The sequence below is a fragment of the Crinia signifera genome, chromosome 3 (assembly GCF_055691185.1).
Source record: "Crinia signifera chromosome 3, ASM5569118v1, whole genome shotgun sequence".
Lineage (NCBI taxonomy): Eukaryota > Metazoa > Chordata > Amphibia > Anura > Myobatrachidae > Crinia > Crinia signifera.
This window is the reverse complement of record NC_139219.1, coordinates 153,543,119-153,565,083: the sequence shown is the minus strand read 5'-3', so window position 1 is coordinate 153,565,083 and position 21,965 is coordinate 153,543,119. Positions and strand designations below refer to the sequence as shown.

At 45.1% G+C, this 21,965-nt stretch overlaps 1 protein-coding gene across 1 annotated transcript; it reads left to right on the top strand.

Moving 5' to 3' along the window:
* Nucleotides 1-330: 330 nt before the first annotated feature.
* VNN1 (vanin 1) lies at nucleotides 331-18,836 on the top strand. Its single transcript, XM_083174687.1, has 7 exons — nucleotides 331-723; nucleotides 9,292-9,422; nucleotides 9,608-9,800; nucleotides 10,366-10,657; nucleotides 13,692-14,062; nucleotides 15,132-15,302; nucleotides 18,583-18,836. Exons 1-7 carry the CDS (start codon nucleotides 520-522, stop codon nucleotides 18,688-18,690), a joined length of 1,470 nt encoding a protein of 489 aa, XP_083030813.1. The 5' UTR covers nucleotides 331-519; the 3' UTR covers nucleotides 18,691-18,836.
* Nucleotides 18,837-21,965: the final 3,129 nt, after the last annotated feature.

Genomic DNA, 21,965 nt, shown 5'->3' with positions numbered 1-21,965 from the left:
TCAAAATCCAGAAAAATCCCTTACCCAGAATGCTTGTGGTCCTGAGCATTTCGGATAAGGGATACTCAACCTGTATTTGCTACCCAGTGGAACCTCTATATGGGACCTCTAGCATATATCCATCTATCCAGTAGGACCTCTAGCATATGTCTCCTCCAAGGTGGTGACCATTTTTGGAGGGATAATTTCAGCAGATTCCATACGGAAGGCCAGACCCATTAGATTCTGCAGAGACCATTTGATCCCATAGCACCCCTTGGGCTGCAGTGCCATTGATCTGCCACTGGTTTGTGCCCAGAATTAGGAAAGTGTTAAGTAGAGGCACATACACCACTCTGCCACTGAACACAGGGTTACACAGTTTGTTAGTTAATCATTGTTCTGTAGTGCTGTTTTCTGTTGTGCAATATTCTATAAAGTTATATGTTGTGTTAGCATTGTACTACTCAGATAACATAACTGTTCGATAAGTGTTTTGTGCACTTAAAGCTTGGAAGCGTTTTTTGGCATACCTTCACTATGGGCTCCACATTTATTCTCTTTTCCATACTTCTTTTTGCTGTTAACTGTAAAGCTTTAGACAAGTTCATTGGTGCAGTCTACGAACATGCTGTTATACTTCCTGATGATACAGAAAGACCAGTCTCAAGTGATGAAGCCTTGGATTTAATGAACAGAAATATGGATATTTTGGAAGATGCAGTCAAGGCAGCAGCACTGCAGGTACTCAATAATTGTCAAAAAACTTACTAAAAAGCTTCATTTTGTAGGGTTCAAACTAAACAGGCTAGTGTATTATGCTTTGGATCAATATTCAAAATACTGTATATTTTTGCTCACATACTGGACTACATTTACAGAGAGCATGTATATATTCGTTTCCAGCCATGTCATTTTATTGTCTCTAAAAATATTGGGAGTTATTCTGTGAGTTCAGCCCTGTCCTGATTTTAGAACATGCGCATGGTCTATTATGCACATGTGCAGGTCCTCTTTGCTAATGGCTTGTCTCGTGCTTGATAAGCTGCGATCTTCGCAGCTTACTGATCCAACCAAAATCAGGGCCATTGTGCCTAATGCAATCCCGATCATTGCTAAACAAAGCTGCCGACAGAGTGAAATCCTGCCCCATGTAAGTCTGTGAATGAATTGCAAATGGATCGCTGATTGAATGTCATCTACAAATCCATTTGCAACTCACTCACCATCAAATGATTCTCCCAGTCTGCTAATGTGCGTAACTCTGACCCTTCCCAACTGTGTGACAGAATCAGGCTGATTGTGGCATCACTTACCCCTTGGATAATAAGAAGTGGCATTACAGGGCAGAGGGATGACAAATACGGGCTGTCCCTGGAGGCTGTCTAGCTGGCAGAGCTGCTTTTACACAGCGCTAGGTGCTGTACGTAATATTACAGTGTAGAGCCCAGCTTCTGTCATTGAGCAGGACTTGGTACGTTGGTGTGGATGACAACCGGTTGCTGTCCAGACCCCCAGTAACCCATTGTGATACCATTAGTTTAATATAATAAAAGGCTTGCTCCTCAAATATTAGAATTGTGGAGGTTTAGTAACAGAGGCAAAAGCGGCAGGCGGTGTTAAAACCATAAGCAGCTCTGCGAAGTGCGTGTGAACTAGAATAACCTCCATATTGTAGAGGCACAGTTCTTGATAGATGAATAATTACAGTGAAAGTAAGGGGCACTGTTTCCATGGGGCACAAATTAACTCTGGGTGATATTTAATGGCATGCGATGTTTAGTAAGTTTCTGAAATCTCACATTATGGACATGTGTGATTTTGTAGACATGGTAATGTTTTTTTTTTTTTTAAACAGCATAGGGTCCCCCCTCCTGAGCATAACCAAGCCCGGGCTCAAAGAACCAGTCCTGGTTTTATAAAGTCACCAGACTCAAGAGACGGTCCCGGTTCCCAAAATACAGGGAGACAAAATGACTAGGAGTCCCCTGTGTTTGCAAACAGCACTGGGCCCAAACAGCCAAAAGGGTAAATGCCACAGCCAGGGGAAACTTTTTACGTAAGTTCCCCCGAGTTTATTGAGGAAATAGGGTGGAAAGATCCTTGGCGACTGAGGAACCCCGAGGTACAGCAGTTTTCCTGCTATTTCTCCTCCCATAAAACGTTCTCCAGGATTGACCTGATTCTTGTTTCAGTTAAAACTCTCACTAAGATTAGACATATAGATTACAAAGCCAGAGGAATCTCCGACCACTCCCCGGTTATAATAGAGTTGGATCTAGAGACCCCAATAGGGTTTAGATATTGGAAACTACAGGCCTATTGGCTCGAGCAAATTGGAGAACAGGAGGGGATGGAAGCCATGATAGAAGAGTACTTTGAGGGTAATGAAGGGTCCGCCCCAAATAATTGTGTTTGGGATGCCTTTAAGGCCTATCTGAGAGGGGTGGTTATTAAAAGGATAGCTTTTTTGAAGACCTCAAATCGTAAAAAGGCAAAGGAATTAGAAATAAAAATGACTGATCTAGAGAATGTCTTCCTGTTAAATAAGACAGACCAAGCTAGGTCTGTGTGGCAGACTGCCCAGAAAGAGTGGGTAGAGTATCTCCAAGAGGTGACGTGTCGGAGGTTGGGGTTTGGGGCACATAAGTGGTATGCAAACTCTGATCGTACTGGGAAATTTTTGGCCCATCTAATGAAGCAGGAGAGCCCCCCTAATATCATTTCTATGATTGAGTTGGAAAATGGTGAAGCGGTGACAAAGACCCCTGAGATCACAGAGCTTTTCTCTACACATTTGGAAGATGTGTATAGATCTAAACTTAATCGTAGTAATGAAGAAATTAACGAATACCTGGCTCGGATAGATCTTCCCAGTTTGCTCCCCATTTCAAGCGAGATCTTGGAGGCCCCCTTGTCAGTAGAGGAAGTGAAGGAGGCGGTTAATTCCTTTCCAGGGGGTAAAGCCCCCGGCCTGGATGGTCTTCCCGGGGAAGTGTACCAGAAATTTATAAATAATCTAGGCCCGCGGTTGCTGAAAGTTTTCCAGCACATGGAGGCCGAGGAGAGTATTCCTCAGTCAATGACTGAGGCAGCCATAATAATGATTCCCAAAAGTGGAAAAAACCCCAACCGGGTAGACTCATACAGGCCTATTTCCTTAATAACGGCAGACGCCAAGATATATGCCAAAATTTTGGCAACCAGACTCCAGACTGTAATCCATCAAGTGGTTCACCCTGATCAAACTGGGTTCATGGTGGGGAAATCCACTATGATTAATCTTAGAAGGGCGTATACTTACCTTCAGGGTATAGAGATGGGGGGGTCGGACGCTTTGCTCGCATCTTTTGATGCGAACAAGGCGTTCGACTCGGTCGAATGGCCATTCTTGTGGAGGGTGTTGCGGGCATTTGGGTTTGGGGAAATGTTTATTAAACGGATTTCTTTGCTGTATCGGGACCCTAAAGCTAGAGTGACCATTAATGGGTTTACGTCCCCCCCCCTTCTCTCTCTCCAGAGGCACGCGCCAGGGGTGCCCTCTATCCCCCCTGCTGTTTGCGGTGGTGGTGGAGCCTCTGGCGTGTGTCCTGCGGGATGCCCTGGGGGGTGGGAATGGGGGAGGGGGGCCCTGCAGAAATCTTGTTTCGCTATATGCGGATGACCTCCTGGTCGGTCTTGCAGAGCCTGGAGACCTACCAGGGGTGATAAAACTGATTCAGGACTATGGGGGATTTTCTGGGCTCTCAATGAATTGGGGTAAATCTAATTATATGCGGTTAGGGGAAAAAGCAGGTATAAGCCCAGCGTTAGAAGTACAGTTAAAATCTGTGGAGAAATTTCGGTATTTGGGAATAGTGGTTGCAAGAAAATCAGTGGAATATATCCCCGATAATCTCATCCCGTTTATCAATGACCTCAAGTCGAAGTGTAGAAGCTGGGCAAGGCTCCAGATTTCACAAATTGGCCGGGTTAATCTGGTCAAGATGGCCATATTGCCCAAGTTCTTGTATATTGCCCAACACTCCCCCGTCTCTTTTAAGTATGAACTTTTTAGGAAGATAAAGAGTATTGTCTCCTCATTTATATGGAGGGACAAAGTCCCCAGAGTTAGAATGGAAATTCTGTGTCGGGATAGGGAAAGGGGTGGTCTGGCTCTCCCAGATTTTAAATTGTATTATATGGCTGCGCAGATGGTACAAATGTGTGCATGGGTTAAACCAGAGGAAGTCCCTGATGAATTACGCAGTCTGGTGGAGCGGGTGGATCCTGACTTTTCGCCTCTCCAAAGATTGTTTGTAAGAGGGCTTCGCCGGGATCTTCCTCCATTAATTAGCCAATCGGTTAAGGTATGGAGATGGACCAGTAAATTAACGAAAACGGAGGGTCTGGACCCGGACACCCCTATCCTATCCCTGCCAGGAATGAGGGTACTCAAAGAACAACTAGGTGGGACAGTCTGGAGGCTCTATGGAATTACGAATGTGGGCCAATGGTGCCAAGACGGGATGATAAAATCCTTTTCCCAGTTACAATCTGAGTTTAGTTTACCCAAGGAAGTATTTTTTAGATACCTGCAAATAAGAAGTGCGATGACGCAGGGGGGGAGACTTGATTCCTGGGTTGTGGAGGAGGCCCCTTGTAAAATCTTTATCAAACACCTTCCTAAAGGGAAGCGAATGTCCAAGATGTACCAGTACCTCCAGTCTTTTTCTCAATCAGAGGAAATGGGGGTCCTCCGGGTCAAATGGATTGAGGATATTCCTCAGCTGGATGAGATTGGGTGGAGGGTGGCTGTGGCAAGTCCCCGGCACTCCACCAATTTAATGCGGACACAACAGGTCCAATTTAATATTCTCCACAGGACCTATATCACCCCGGTTAAAATGAAAAAATACTCGGGGTCTGCATCAGATGGGTGTCCTAAATGTAGGGGTAGGCCGGCTACGTTTGATCATCTACTCTGGAGCTGTAGGGATATTAGTAGGTTTTGGGGGGAGGTAAGGGAAACCCTTGCTCAACTAGGGGTTCCGAGAGCGGCATTAATTAAAATAAATATGGTTTTAGGGATTTGGAAGGAAGTCGCAATTAATGGGAAAATGAGGCAATTGGTTAGAAACCTAGTGGCCCTCGCTAAGGTGATAATAGCCAGACGATGGATGTCACCATTGGCTCCGCACCACGGAGAATGGGTCAATCTGGTAAATCAGACGAACGAACATGAAAAATACATACATGCCTCAAGAGGTACACTTGTAAAGTATCAGGGAACGTGGGGCCCCTGGAATAGGTCAGGATTCTACAAAGCAAGTAACGTGGAGGGGGTGGACGGGTAGGGGGGGGTGGGGGGGGGGGGAGGAAAACTGAGGTTTTTTTTTTTTTTTTTCCGTAGTCTGGCTGGGCGGTTAGTTCAGCAGAGGGTAGATCAAGGGCACGGGGGGGACCTCCAGATCAGTATTGACCTCTGAGGTACTGCCCCATTATACACAAATTGTATAGACAAGCACATTTACACATAGGGTGCATGGTTACATTAGTGGTACCACAGCTAGGAAACGAGCCCTGAAGGATGTTAAAGTATGTATAGCCAGTAGGCAATAAGACTCGCAGGATTAGTATGCAGGTCCAGCACAGGGACACAGTAAAGGGGGGTTTAGATTTATGTTAATGTAAAGGGTTAGAAATAGGATAAATTCCGGTAGATAGAGGGGGGGGGAGTGGGTTTCTAGATGGGGGGAGGGTGTCACATAAGTTAAAGCACTTGGTTATCAGACATGATCTCCCATAACTGATAGAGAGGAATCTGTATTGGGGATACACAAGACACCCTCTTTATCGAGAGCACATGAGGAAAGTTTTTTTTTTTTTTTTTTTTTTTTCTCTTTCCCTCTTTCCCTCTCTTTCTCTCTCTCGTCCTCTCCCCCCTCTCCGGTACACCTTCTGTCTTACAAAAGATGGCGTCTGCTTCTGGAGAGGTGGGATCACCAAAAGAGGGGGAGCCAGGGGGAGGGGGGTGAGAGAGGGGAAGGACGAGAGGAGAAAAAAGAAAAAATTTGCTTGTAATAGACGTGCCGGGCCGACTTACGGAAGGCAAGGAGTTAGAAAAGTGAGATTTAAGGGGAATAACACTCCAGGACACTCCAAGATAATTAAACGACGATGGGGTTAGTATGAGGCAGTAGGCCAAGGTAGGGGAATTGAAAGTGAAGGGGCCAGGAGGAGGGGAGTGAGGGGAAAGAGAATCGAAAAGGGAAAGGAGGATATCGGGGGAGCATGGGGAGGGACAGGGAATAGCGATCCGGCTAACAAGCCGGAAAGGGTAATTATGTTTTGTCGTAAAAGACTATGATGAAATTATTAGATGGCTGACGGTAAAGCTTTGTATGAATATATAATGATGTTAAGATGCTGTGACTTTTTGTGATTTTATGTGATTTTTTTTGTTTTTTTGTCCGGTGAATTGTCATGTATGTATTTGTTACGGAAAAAGTAAAATAAAAACGTTACAAAAAAAAAAAAGTTCCCCCGGCCAAAGCATTGATCCCTGTGGCTGGTCAGCCTGGGCAGTGACCTTGGAGGAGTGAGGACCCCCCAAAAAAAGATGAGATGAGCGGTTCGGATTCCGTGGAATCCGAACCGCTCCGAACACAGCCTGCTCGCAAGTTTCCGGCTTAGTTCGGAAACTCAAGCTCGGCCGAAGGCGGTACTCTCGTGTCAGATTCTCGTGAGATGCCAAGTCTTTAAAGGCTTGGAGTCTTGAGAATACGGCACCATTTTGCATACACTTCCATAAGTTGCGCACTGCTCTGCAGTGCAGGGATCAGAGTGTCTTGTGCAGAGGGGTGCATGCAGAGGGGTGCTGTTCTTGTGCAGTAGGGTGCATAGGGGTGTTGTGCAGTGCAGAGGGGTTACTTTGTGCAGTGCAGAGGGGTTTGTGCTGGGTTATATTGTACTGGTCCTGTGTTAGGCAGACTGCGTAGTGTGGAACAGTACACAGTCAGCTTTTCATTTTTTTTTTTTTTTTTTTCATAGTGGTGTGCTGCACTGCAATCCAATACACCATATACTACTGTCAGAACAAATTCTGTGTGTGATTGTTTTGCCTCCTCGCAGCATTATACAAGCTGCACATTACAAAACAATAACAGTAAAAATGTTTTAAAAAATTCTTTATTGTTTGAGTGTACTGCACCCATACTATACTGTCAGAAGTTCTGTGTGTGATTGTTCTGCCTCCACTCAGTGTTATACAAGCTGTGCATAAAAAAAATAATAAAACCAAAAAATAATTTTGCTCTTCTATTGTTTGTGTTTACTGCACCCCAATACACCATACTAATACTGTCAAAAGTTCTGTGTGTTAATATCTAGCCAGCGTGCTGCAGACCTTCGTCTAAATTGAATGAAAACAACATTGTGAGCTGTAAAGTGGTCAGAATTATCTGGAAAGGGCTGTAAATTAATGTTTTTGAGGTTATTATTACTTCCCATTCTGAAGGTGCTGGTGGAGAAGATAACATGTATCTGATGGGGTGCAGGATATGAGACTGGTGTGCCAAGCTGCAGTACTATGGACAGGGCACTCCCGTGCAGTAGTAACAAGAATAGGGTAGATGGCGTGACTGCGCTGAATAACAATGGGGGGCTAACAATGTGATGCCACAATAATTATATTAAAAACATCATATTTAATTAAAAAAAGAATAATTTGGTATATCACAGACTTAAACATACAATAATGGGGTACATTAAAAGTGTGTAAAGTGACTGTAGCTCAGATATTTATGTAGAGAATTGTATAGTCACCGTTCGGTCACACGACCTGTAGATTAGGGGTTTCCGTTCCTATTGTTGCCTCATGTGTATTTCAAATTCCTTGGGAGCAATATGCGATGTTTATCCTGTGGCTTTGTGGAGGATGCAGCCTCCTATTGCTTGTTTGGCCTGGATGGTACTGTATATGGCACTCTCCCTTGTAAATAGATGGGGTTCTCAACCTGGTTGTCATCTGGGAAAACCTGAAGAGGAAGTACAGTATTGAGGCTGGTCCGGACACTTTGGTGCAAATGGGTGGCGGAATAGCTGAGCTGGTGTCACAGAGTCACTGCTGAATTCACCGACGCGTTTCGTTGCACAGCAACTTTATCACCTTAATAAAGTTGCTGTGCAACGAAATGCATCTGTGAATTCAGCAGTGACTGACATCAACTCATCTATTCAGCCACCCATTTGCACCAAAGTGTCCGGACCAGCCTCAATACTCCATATTCAGGTATTCCCAGGTGACAACCTGGTTGAGAACCCCATCTATTTACAAGGGAGCAGTGGCATAACTATAGAGGGTGCAGGGGGTGCAGCTGCTACGGGGCCCGGTGGGTTGGAGGGGCCCAGCAAGGCCCCATACACCCTCTTGAATTTGTACTGAATTGGGCCGGACAGTGCAGTGGTGGTGGCGGGTTGCACAATGACTTACATGAAAATTGTTGGCTGTTTGGGCCCGGTGCTGGTTGCCAATATATGTCCCCCGTATTTTGGGAACTGGGACCGGCCCTTGAGCCTAGTGCTGGTTTTAGAATACCTGGGGATCCCCTATGTTTTTGCTCCCCTGAATTTCTAAACCCAGGACCGGTTCTTTGAGCCTTGGGCTGGTTATGCTCAGGAGGGGGACCCCAAACCGTTTTCTTTGTACATTTTTTACTTTTACTCATTTTTTTGGACAGAACCATGCACATATCGCACTGGTCTCTGCGAGGTTCTGTCAAACTCGTCTGCCGCAGAACCTGGTCTATTTGTGTTGCGATGTTTGGTAATGTTTTCCCAAAATCGCATCCTATTATATTTGCGAGTTGTATACTTTTTAATGGGAAACATCTGGATGCGAATTGAAGTGTGTTTAAAAATCAACAGGTCAGCATGTACGATTTTCACAGGAAAAAGTCTGATTTTTACCGCAATTTGCATCCTATTAAGTTGGCAATTTCGGAAAAATGTGCGAATTCTAACTTTTTTTTACTAAAAATCGCAAAAGTTGAGATATGTCATCCCATTAAACCTGGTGTCTGCCAGCACCACACACAGCTCATGCCACCAAACACTGCTTAGGAAGACTGGGAATATGAACTGGGGCACTACTATGGGGCAATAATAAAAATGAATAACTGCTGTTCGAAGGTGTCTCTTCAAAAGCATTGGGCTGGGGTAAAGTAGCAATGTTGCTTTGGGGGCCAACCAAATTTTAGTTATGCCTCGGACAAGAAATGGTTAACATTTGAGGATGCAACATTAATTTTTATTTTTGTATTTTGTATCCAGGGGGCTCATTTGATTGTCACACCAGAAGATGGTATTTATGGTTGGAGATTTACCAGAGAAACAATTTATCCTTATCTTGAAGATATTCCTGATCCTAAGGTCAACTGGATTCCATGTACTGACCCAGAAAGGTACAAAACAGTCTATTTGAGACAGAATTTATTTGCTCTACACAGTAGAATTGTGTGTTTTTTATTGGTGCTTTCCAAAAGAAATAACATAAAACTAATATAAAAAAATAATAAGAAAAAACAAACACATAATATATAAATAGTTTGAAACATGAATGTAATACAATTTATTTTGAATTGTGTAGATTTGGTCGAGCACCTGTTCAAACAAGACTGAGTTGTATGGCAAAACATAATTCAATTTATGTGGTTGCAAATATCGGAGATAAAAAACTGTGTAAGATTACTGATGTTGCATGCCCAGATGATGGTCAATATAACTATAACACTGCTGTCGTATACGACTCTAATGGAAAGTTAGTAGCACGTTACCACAAGGTATGTCATATATTTGTTGATATTGTGGGAGGAATGTTGTGTAATTACATTATATACAGTACATCACTGAATGACTATATGTCTTCTCATATCAAGATGTGGTGTAAAACTTAATGGAGCTGAAAAGTAATTTTACCACGTGGATTCAAAATCCCTAAAGTACTAATATAGTATAATAATAATAATAATAATAATAATAATAATAATAATAATAATAATAATAATAATAATAATAATATATAATTATTATATATAAGTAATAGTAGTAGTAGTATCATTAGTATATTTATAATTATAATAATAATAATATAGAAATTATTATTATATATAAGTAGTAGTAGTATCATTAGTATATTTATTATTATTATTATTATTATTATAATAATATTAATAATAATAATTATTATTATTGTACTATATAATTATTATATGAGGAGTAGTAGTAGTAGTATTATTAGTATACATAATAATAATAATAATCCCTATTATATGAGTTATTTGTATTTGCTATAGAAAGTAACAGCAATGTAATAACCTGTTCATTGTAATAATTCATATTTTGCAGTATCACCTGTTCCTTGGAGAGCTCCAGTTTAATGCACCCAGTGAACCTGAGCTTGTGACATTTGATACCCCATTTGGAAAGTTTGGCATATTCATCTGCTTTGATATTCTTTTTTATAACCCAGCTGTTGCCCTTGTGGTCCAGCACAATGTGGACACCATTCTATTCCCCACTGCATGGATGAACCTACTCCCGCATTTAACTGCAATCGAATTCCACTCAGCCTGGGCGATGGGAATGGGTGTAAACCTTCTTACTGCTAACACCCATAACACAGCCAAAAGAATGACCGGTAAGCACCAATGTAGGATCACACAAATGCAATAAGGTATAAGATAGCCAGAAACATGTTTCCCTGCAGAAGCCACTTATCCCTTTAGGGTAAGCTTTCAGGTACTGTAGTCTGCCCTGTTAGAACTATACTGACATTATGTCATGCAGAGACAGGTGTGGATCATTAGGTCGACCACTGGAAGGTTGGCATGCATTAAGTCGACCACTGAAGGTCAGTGGTGTAGCTAGGTGCTACGGTGCCCGGGGCAAGGGCATTTTTAACGCCCCCCTGCCGATTTGTAGTAGACGGAGCTCTTGCGCCGCAAAAAGGGGGCGTGGCCTAACATACCACACACCGTAATGCCCATTGCACATTTTAGCAAACTTTGTAATACCCATTACACATAAAGCCACATGCCGTAATGCCAATTACACATAAGGTCACACATGATGCCCATTACATACTATATAACAAACCGTAATGCCCATTACATACTATATAACAAACTGTAATGCCCATTACATATTATATAACAAACCATAATGCTTATTACACATAATGCCACACACCATAATGCCTATCACACATAATGCCATACACCGTAATGACTATCACACATTATGCCACACACAGTAATGCCAATTACACATAATGCCAAACACCGTAATTCCCATTACACATTATGCCGGGGCTTTTTTTGTAAGACAGGGACAATAATGCAGGGGAGGTTATCAATGGATGATCAAGTGAGGATGTTACAGGGAGCTGGCGTCCCTACTCCTTATAGTGCACCCTCAACCCGATTACCTTTTCAAGGTTCACTGGTCCCCCGTAGCTTGGTCGGTCCCTCGGAGTGTCTGTACAAAGCTCCTAATCCTCTCAATGTGGTTGCCAGATGGTCAGGTATCTGGCACTGATCTGCAACGGGCGGCGCAGCAACTATCAGGCTGTCGCCCAGAGACTGTGCTGTTGCCCGGAGTCTGTGCTACCCAGAGTCCTGTGTGTTCAGCCTTAGGTGGGAAGGAGTGTCAACGCGTGCAGGGGAAGTGACAGCACTCTGCCACTGAAGATAAGTCTAACATAATTCTTCATTGATTAACAAAATACAACAATACATGAGATATAAAGGTACTCTTTACTTAGAAGGGCGCCCACGATTTTGATCGTGGGCATCGTTAGTAAAAAATCTCGGGCATCTCGGGCATTGAATGCACTAAAAAATCGGGTGCGATCAACCGACGAGATGCCCGAGATTTCCCATAGGGAACAATGTTAAATGTCTCAATTGACCCAATTTTCCTGTTCAATGCCTCAATTGACCCGATTTTTCCATAGGAAACAATGTTAAATGGGCCACAGAGGCCAAATAGGCACCCTGAAGTGTATAATGGCCACACGAATTGTTAACGCCACCCCACGATCAACGTCAACCCGATGCGTGGCGAGCGCAGCGAGCCCGCGAGGGGCGGTGGTACGCGTCCTACGACCTTTTCATACCCCCACTATCCACGTCGGCGTGGAGTTGAGAATAGAAAGTGTGGCGAGCGCAGCGAGCCCCGCGCGGGTACGCGGACAGCTGTGAAGCCCGCGAGGGGACGCGGATACCTGTGAAGGTATCCGCGTCCCCTCGCGGGGCTCGCTGCGCTCGCCACGCTTCGGGCTCGGTGGCTCGCTGCGCTCGCCACACTTTCTATTCTCAACTCCACGCCGACGTGGATAGTGGGGGGTATGAAAAGGTCGTAGGACGCGTACCGCCGCCCCTCGCGGGCTCGCTGCGCTCGCCACGCTTCGGGTTGACGTTGATCGTGGGGTGGCGTTAACAATTCGGGTGGCCATTATTCACTTCAGGGTGCCTATTTGGCCTCTGTGGCCCATTTAACATTGTTTCCTATGGAAAAATTGGGTCAATTGAGGCATTGAACAGGAAAATCGGGTCAATTGAGACATTTAACATTGTTCCCTATGGGAAATCTCGGGCATCTCGTCTGTCGCATCGCACCTGATTTTTTAGTGCATTCAATGCCCGAGATGGCCGAGATGGGCGCCCTTCTAAGTAAAGAGTACCGATATAAATGACATAATCCCTTATGGCATAAAAAAATCTCTTTTTCCATGCACTATTTACAGTATAAGTAATAATATTTATACCTCTTATTTATTAACATGTTCTTAGTAAAATATTTAAATGATATCATACTATTGCTTTTATCCCTCTAATTCCTTATGCTGCATTGGAGTAATGTGGGACTAGTTTGGAAACCTCTGGTCTGAACACAATAATTATTATTACATAACGTATATATTGTCAAAATGGCAATAATTGGGATGCTTTCCTTATACTAACACATAGGGGTGCATTTACTAAGATGCGAGTTCTATTGAAGATGGTATGTTGCCTATAGCAACCAAACAGAGTCTACTACTTATATATTGAGTACATAGGAATCTGATTGGTTTATATGGGTAGTAAAGTTACCCATAGATCCGTGCAGGCTGCAGTGTAAAAAAAAATAATATAGAAAAATAAATCATTTTAAAAGATGGCGTGGGGCCCCACCCCATGGCCATAACCAGCCCCAGGCTCAAAGAGCCAGTCCTGGTTTAAAAATTCAGGGAATAATTTAAATAGGGTTCACCTTGTTTTTTAAAACCAGCACCAGGCCCAAGGGCCAGTTCTGGTTCCCAAAATACAGGGAACAAAACAAATAGGGGTCATATTTCAAGAACCAGCACCAGGCCCAACCAGCCAGCAGGTTATTGCCACAGCTGGGGGGGGGGCACTTTTTATATAAGTCCCCCCAGCCAAAGCATTAACCCCCTGACCGATCAGTCTGGGCTGGGATCCTGGGGAAGTGGGGCCCCCCCCAATGAAGGGTTCCCCCTTCCATAATGTACCAGCCCAGACTGAAGCCTGGGGCTGTCCCCGGTACCCCTGGGCTGCGGGTACTGTGCTGATGTGTGTGTAAAATTAGAAAAAACCATTGGGTTATGCTGTGGAACTATGTATGTGGAATATTATTACTAATATTCTACTAATATTTCCTGTTGGCAGGTAGTGGTATCTTTTCCCCAGACAAAGTGGAACCATATTACTATAACATGAACAATGAGTCGGGAGGCCTGCTAATATCCGAACTGAGATCTCATCCACGGCATTCTTCCACATACTCTCCAGCCAAGTGGAACTTATATGCCTCTAGCATTGAGAAGTTTCCTCCTGGTAGCAATGTGTTCCAAGGTTACCTTTTCTCTGATCATTACACCTTCACTGAACTTAATGAACACCATGGACAGTATACAGTGTGTCAAAATGATCTCTGTTGCCATGTAAGTTACACAATGCTGGAGAAACACAGTGACGAGGTGTATGTATTTGGAGTTTTTGATGGTCTACATGTGGTTGAAGGAGAATATTATCTGCAGGTAATTAATTTTTTTTTACAAATGTTAATTCAAATACACCCAAATGAATCAACTCAATACATATAGTAAATAAATATTTACAGACAAAATAGCTTGCTTTGTAGAAACATGTTCCGTGTGTAGTGTCCATAGTGATGTGCATCCTCACGCGTAGCTGTCACCGGCAATTAAGGACCAGCATGCTGGATGAATCTAGTTAGTTTGCTGATCCCAGCAGCTGAGATTTTGTGTAATTCACAATCAAAGCAGCCGGACAATAATCTCTACTAGCCTCACACAAGTAACTCTGGAGGCACCAGCAAACCCCTGCTTGAAGGCCCATAGAATGTGGGGCCCTGGGGTAGTTGTCCAGTAAGACCATACATTAAGATGGCCATGCAGGGCCACAGGGAGAACACTGGCCCTGACAGATCGCTCAGCACACATGGCTGACATATCACTGTGTGCTGACCGATCTTGCTAGCATAGCTCAGATCGCTCAGCAATATATCTACATGTGTAGGCTCCTTTACCCCTTGAATGGTGGGTTTTTCTGGGGAAGGACAAACCTATCAGGGCAGGTTTGTCCTGTCCCAGAAAAACCCACCACAGAACTTAGGGGCAGCCCCTTCCCTGTTGCCTACTCCTCCCCACCTGTTCTCACCTCCATCCAGTGCCAACTCCCCACCCCAAATCGCCGGGGTTCCCCTGCCGCTGCCCCCTGCTGCCAATCACAATAGTGACCGGGAGGGGGGGGGGGGAACAGGCTTGGGGATGTTTGAGGGGACTCGGGCGGCTGAACTCCTGAGCAGCCCTGAACTTTCCAGAGTAGGGCCTGCCGCCGGCGCCTGCTCACTGTGAATGGTGGCGGATGCATGCACGTTGTATGATTGCAGGGGTGGGAAGTCGGGACTTGCTGGGGGGGGGGGGGGGGGGGCGATGGGGGGGGGTGTCCGTAGAGGTCTTTTTTTTTTTTACTTACATTTGCAGAATAACCATATGCACGACTCAGCCTGGAAAATTTCCAGGCATACCACCGAAGTGGTTAAGGCCAACTGGAAGATTTGAATACTTTTTTCTTGTATTTCAGGTATGCACACTACTGAAATGTCAAAGCAAGGATTTAAAATCGTGTGGGGAATCTGTAGAGACTGCTACAACTAGATTTGAATCTTTTGCTATCAGCGGAACTTTCTCTACTTCTTTTGTATTCCCAGAAGTTTTGCTAACTGATGTTAAATTGGCTCCTAACATGTTTCAGGTAATTCTTTAGTCAGTGAAAAACACCTCTGGGTTATGGTTGGCCTTCCTGGAGGTCTGTGCAGCATTTTAAATGGACTTGTCAGAAACACTAAACAAATATATAAAAAGAGTTAAATATAACTTGTCATATTTACCGTACAAAGCAATTGCAATAGTTTGATGTGCAGGAGACAGCAAATTCAAAATGTAGTCTTATTGCTTGTCACTTATATGCAGGGAATCTAATCACAAGAGTTTCTGAGCCCTTTCCCTACTTATATGAACTTTTATTTTTGTTTTTAATTAAAAACACTAATTCATAGCTTGTTTTACAAATATATTTGTATTAGGTTTCCTTTTTCTACTATGTTCCCTTTTTCTAGAAGAAATGTAATGTAAACTAAATTAACTATTAATTTATAAACAAGATGTAATACTTTACCAGGAGACATAGACTGCGCAATCATGGAGCAAAAAACTGATGTCTATGGCACTGGGTGTCATAGGTGGGTGTGGTACGGCAGTCTAATAATTGGGATCCCGACTACCGGTGCTCTGACAGGGTGGCGAGCGCAAAGAAGCCCCTTGCCAGTTCGCCACGATGTGTGTTCAGCGGCTCACTTCGCTCGCCACAGGTTCTATTCTCCTTCTATGGGGGTCGTGGAGCCCCACCAGGGGGAATAGCCCATTTCAGTCGGGATCCCGACTGTCGGGCAGTCATCCGGCACCCATCATAGGTACAATATGCAGGGGTAAATACAGAACAAAATGATAGTGTGTCACAATTACTTAAACTGATAAAAACAGGATGATTAGAGGCAGAGGATTAAAGGGGCCTGGCATGCCCCGGTGATGACATAACCTCAAACACAGTGCGCAACTGGCTATTAATTAAAAAAAAAAGAGGCTGGCCTGATACTAGATGAGGGGGTGGAGAGAAGGGACAGAGGCATATTGCCAGATGCACCAAAGCTTAAAAAAGTGATAGTGGAGAGTGATAAACAGCCAGCCAACCAGCTCCTAACTGACATGTTACAGGCTGGGTTAGAAAAATGACAATTTGGCGCTGGTTATTTATCACTCTCCACTTGCATCTGCACACACTCACTATACATATATGCAGTATTGTCTCAGATAGACACTGCCACTGCCTCTGGCAATAGGTATTGTGCAGCCCATGCTGTAACACTGTGGCTAGCCCTAGGTGCTGAATATGGGACTGGTCTAGGGGGCATCTGTCATCCAGCCTACCACTACTGGCTAAAATTAATCATAGCAACCAGGACTGCAAAGAAACTTTTGGGCCCTAATACAACAATTTCCCATGACTCCACCTACAGGAGATGTGGCCACAGCATATTGTTGACATACAGTACCCGCAAATATTTAGGGGCAAATTTATTAAGCTTGGAGAAGAGATAAACTGGAGATAAAGCGGAGAAAAGGTAAAAGGAGATCAAGCACCAGCCAATCAACTCTCAACTGTCTTTTTCAAACACAGCTGATTGGCTGGTGCTTGATCTCCATTTACCTCTTCTCCACTTTATCTCCAGTTTGTCTCTTTACCAAGCTTAATAAATTTGCCCCTAAGTATCCTGCAAATGTAAATAAATGGGAACTGAAGCAGGTATCTCTGGGAAATATAGCAGAGAGGTGTTGAGCATTGGGCGAAGTGTGGAGGGGGTGGAGATGTATGGTAGTATTGGGAGGCGGGGGGAATCGGGAAACATAAAAGTTGATATGGCAGTATGAGTAGCAGCAACAAGGGGCACACTGGTAACAAGGAGGATAGGAACTGTAGTACTGGTGACAGGAGGAGGAAGGAGGGGTGTTATGGAAGCTGTGAGGGAGGGAGGGGGTTTATGGAGTCAGAGAGTGGATGGAGGGCTAGTGTCTGGAAGCAGGGTATCTTAAGCAGGGAGAGTTAGATAGTTAATCAGGTGGGGTGTTGTATGGAGGCAGGTGAGTGAGGCTATGCGTGGGTTCTGTTTGGGGGACAGAGTTGGTTAAGGTATCTGTAGGTGGGAAACAAACACACACTCGCACACATATATATGACACATGGGATGCAGTCAGGGTAGGGTGGGGGGTGTTTAGGTTGGTAGAAGAGAAGGTTAGGGTTTTGGGGGAGGGGGCAAAGGCAGGGAATACCTACCAGACCCCTGTTGGTATTCCCTACTTCAGGATGCCGGAATCGGTATTTTGACCACCGGCAATCTAATCTTTGTTCATCCATATGTATACCTCACATACACTCACTGCATGCAGACACAGCACCTGCCAGACAGCCCCAGAGCCTGGATAATAAGCTTGCAAGATGATGGTTTAGTCATCTTGCGAGATCAGTAGCTCCACAGCAGCTGTGCGGTGCACATTACGGAGTTGTCAACTATTGCATATGCCTTCCCTTATCGATGGCCCTGAATAAGCAGCTGGCCGGCAGCAGCCTCATCCTTGTCGCAGCCATGCAGCTGCAAGCAAATAAAAAGTAAAGAAAATAAAACACAAATTTTTGCCAACAGAAGTCCAGGGATGGGCATAGAAGCCGGGCCGGATTTCCTACTAGACATGTGAGGCACGGTATCCCTCCTTCTTGCGGGGGTCCGCAAAACGCAGGCATGGGCGTCGCGAACCGTGCGCACGGGGGGGTGTTTGGCAGTACATGTTGTGCCCATATGTTACTGAAATCCGGCCCTGCTTAGAAGAAGTGTGGCTAGCACATGTACATCTGGAATAAGCATATTGCTAGACATACAGGAGTCTGGGGGTTGGCTTGGGAGTGTGTAAAACCTTATGCTGATCCCCCGGCATGTTAGGGTGGTGCCTCATGTATACAGAGCTGCCGATGCCCCTAGCTGTAGAGCCCACTGGGGGTTTCCTTATACACCTGTAGGCCAGGTCAACCCTGGCTGTCAATAATAAACAATAATAAACAATTCCATTTTTTAAATAGATAATGAAAGTAAACAATTCTTCCCTTTAAAGTTGGCACAGATTCCAGGTGATCCGCTTAGGTTTAGGTTTACAGAATAAAACCTGGTACATATTGTTTTCTTTAATCCCTTGATCTTTGTTGTGGGCGATGCTTGTCCCATAGAACGTAAGTGAGGGGAGATAGCTATGCCTACTACTGCATTTAATTTTGCTTCATGCATTGAAATGAATTCTTAGATAAAAATAACCTTACCACAATTGTAGGAATAGTATGACATAAGTCCATTATTTGGTAGCGCATATCTTGCACTCATGTATATTTTTTAACCATTCTCATTTTTGTATAATTTTCGGTGTTGTTCCAGGTATTGAATGATGGACGTCTTATTAGCCAGTCTGGTATTTCTTCACATTCACTATTAAGTGCATCTTTGTTTGGAAGATGGTATGAAAAAGACCCAACTAGAAAGTGAAAGTATAAACAGAAAGTTAAAATTGCTATAAGTAAAATCTATGTTATGAAAGTAGATCATGGTGTGCCATGTTAATAAATCTACATTTTTACGCGAAGAAACATTACAACTATGTAAAATATTTTGAAATAAATGTATTGTGCCTTTTTTGAGTCCCTGGTCTGTTTTTAGCTCAGATACTGTTCTCTATATTGTACGTTTCATGTTATCTGCCTATTCACTATCCTCCACAAATAATGACGGCATTCGGTTTTATCCTCAGGTTATGGTCCTTGTATCTATGCTCATATACTGTCCTCAGATAATTGGCTGCTCCCTATTCACCTTAGACCAGGCATGTCCAAACTATGACCCTCCAGCTGATGTGAAACTACACATCCCAGCATGCCTTGCCACAGTTTTAGCATTCCCTAATAACAAAACTGTGGCAAGGCATGATGGGACTAGTAGTTTCACAACAGCTGGGGGGCCATAGTTTGGACTTGCCTGCCTTAGACAATGGCCCTGTCCTCACTCCCCCTTCATTAGGTTATGCCCTCATTATTTCTTATGTCACATTCCCTGTGCCTATCCTCCTCCAGATAATGGCCCCTGACACTATACTGACCAAACATTGGCCCTAGGCCATTTCCTCCTAAGATATTATCATGGTCACTATTTTCCACAGGTCAGATGCAACCTCTAGTATTTGACATGTCCACCCTGTAAATCTGTCTGCAGCAGAGAATTAGCTTGGTGATGGTTTAGACTCAGGGGATGGCCTAACAGTTAGATACCTGGGTGAGATACTGCTGCGACTTCTGGTTCATCCCCTCAGCTCTTGATCTGTCTCTTGAACCTGGTAGGGAGACCTCAAACCTATCACTGCTATTAGGGAATGGAGGTCGGAGATATAGGGGAGTAGTAACCAATCGAAGCGGTGGGCTACATTGAAGCAGGCCAAGTTCGGATGCCCCTGATGTAATGCATATTGTTCCTCAGTAAGATTTCAATGCAAACTAGCCACAGGAGCTGCCACAATGTATGCACAGACGAAAATACGTACAGTCTATTGTCTCAAATGGAGGGTTGCTAAGAGAGGGGTGTGGGTATAGATATATGCGTGGGTGTGTGTGTATATATATATATATATCAGGGACGTGCAGTCAGGGGAGGCAGAGCCTCCCCTGTCATAATGATGAAAATAATAAAAAGAAGATATTTATATATCTTCTTTTATTATTTTCATCATTTCTCCCTCTCAGGCTGCCTCCCACCCTCTTACACTGCTGCATGTGAGGGTGGGAGGCAGCGGGAGAGGTGCCTCCCGCTGTTTACATTGAAACTCTGGGCAGTGTGGGGCGGGAGGGGGTGGGCAGGGGGGCAGGGTGCAGCAATGGGCTGTAAAAGCCCATTGAAAATGAATGGGGAAGCGGCACTTATACTGGTGCCGCAATGACAGGGGCACCAGTATAAACGCACGCCCCCAGATGTGATTGGGCCAGCAGATCCAGTGCTGGATCCGCTGTCCAATCACACATGCAGGACCCGTGAGAGGATGCAGCAGCGCGGGGCGCGGGCAGCGGGGAGTCCGGCGCCTGTTGGTAGACGGACTGCCGTTGACACCGCCGTGGAGAGGACCGGCCGCCGTCACCGCCGTGGAGAGGACCAGCCGCCGTCACCGCCGAGAAGACAGGTGAGTTCGCCGGGTGCAATGTCCTTAAAACAAGTCAAAATGAGGTGTGAAGGTCACGGGCATAGCCAGGGTCTTGACTCCAGGGGATTGGGAATCAACACTGAAGCACAGATTTAAAGACGCAGCTGCAATTTGAAGGGTTTGGTTTTTATTCTTGCAGTTAGAAAAACAACTATAACAACTCCAGAACAACAATGTTACCGCTACTGCGAGGTTCACCCTACCATTATTTCAGACAATACTAACAGTGTAAACCTAAACAAGGTTGTGTATCCACATGCTACCTTTATAACGTTTGAACATGCACCAGCATCTCAGCATACATTAGATTGTATTAGATCTCTTGAACCCCTCTATAACCCACATAAACTGGTAACTGAGAGTATAGATAAAACATTGCACAATATGATCAAATTGTACCGGAACCCACTTATTGTCCTGTATCCGAGTCTTAAACTCGGCCTGTGCACAGGACTGAAATAACAATTCCCCAAGGGCTTGTCTAGAATTGTGTCTTCCAGAGAAACTCGGCTTTCCTACGGATGAATAGCCTGGGTGGTGTAGTTTCCTGGCCTTCCTACGGATCAATAGCCTGGATAGCGTGGTTGCCTGGCCTTCCTATGGATCAATAGCATGGTTGCCTGGCCTTCCTATGGATCAATAGCTTGCATGACTGGGTCTGCCGTGACTTGGCGACGCCGTCAGTCCTAAGAGACGGGGAGACCCTCTCTACATGGGTAATCCCGCCATTGGGCACTAGCCCTCCACTTGGGGGTAGGGAAGGAACAGGTGGAAATCCTTTCGCTTGTAGGTAGAGTGGGGGAAAGTAGGGAGGGAACAGGTGGGTTTTGGCTATCCCTGCCTTACCCTCATAGGGCTCCACTCCCTCTCTCCTTGGCACTGAAGGGGTGCTGAACCACTAGGGGTTTGGGCCACTGGGGCTGAACTCACAGTTTTGTTGGTGGTCGTGGGGGAGGACGCAGCTCCTCCAAATGCGGTTCCCTGCTGGGATACACTGGCCACGCTGCTGCTGCTCCAAGCCGCCTTTTCGTCTGCCCTCCAGGTACGGTGCTGATGATGGCGCCGGGACGCACACTGTTCTTCTCTGGGCGCACGCCGCTCTTCGCCTCCCCGTGTTGCACTCGCGCCTTCCGGTGACCTTTGTCACTGCTGCTCTGGGTGCTGCGCTCGAGGGGTGGCGGTGCGCGTCCTCCGACCTTTTCATACCCCTACTATCCACGTCGGCGTGGAGTTGAGAATATAAAGTGTGGCGAGCGCAGCGAGCCACCGAGCCTGAAGCGTGGCGAGCGGATGCGTATACCTGTGAAGGTATACGCGTCCCCTCGCGGGGCTTGCTGCGCTCGCCACGCTTCGGGCTCGGTGGCTCGCTGCGTTCGCCACACTTTATAATCTCAACTCCACGCCGACATGGATAGTAGGGGTATGAAAAGGTCGGAGGAAGCGCACCGCCGCCCCTCGCGGGCTCGCTGCGCTCGCCACGCTTCGGGTTGGCGTCAATTGTGGGGTGGCGTTCAGGGGTTAAAATTGGGGGTCTGGGGAATAGTTTACATTGAATCCAATGTAAAATAGGGTCCCAGGG

Bases quoted from the DNA above. Each gene is read 5' to 3' on its own strand.
- VNN1 (XM_083174687.1), top strand. From the start codon at position 520: ATGGGCTCCACATTTATTCTCTTTTCCATACTTCTTTTTGCTGTTAAC. The intron at 9,801-10,365 runs GTATGTCATATA...CATATTTTGCAG, and splicing joins TAGTAGCACGTTACCACAAG to TATCACCTGTTCCTTGGAGA. The intron at 15,303-18,582 runs GTAATTCTTTAG...GTGTTGTTCCAG, and splicing joins TGGCTCCTAACATGTTTCAG to GTATTGAATGATGGACGTCT.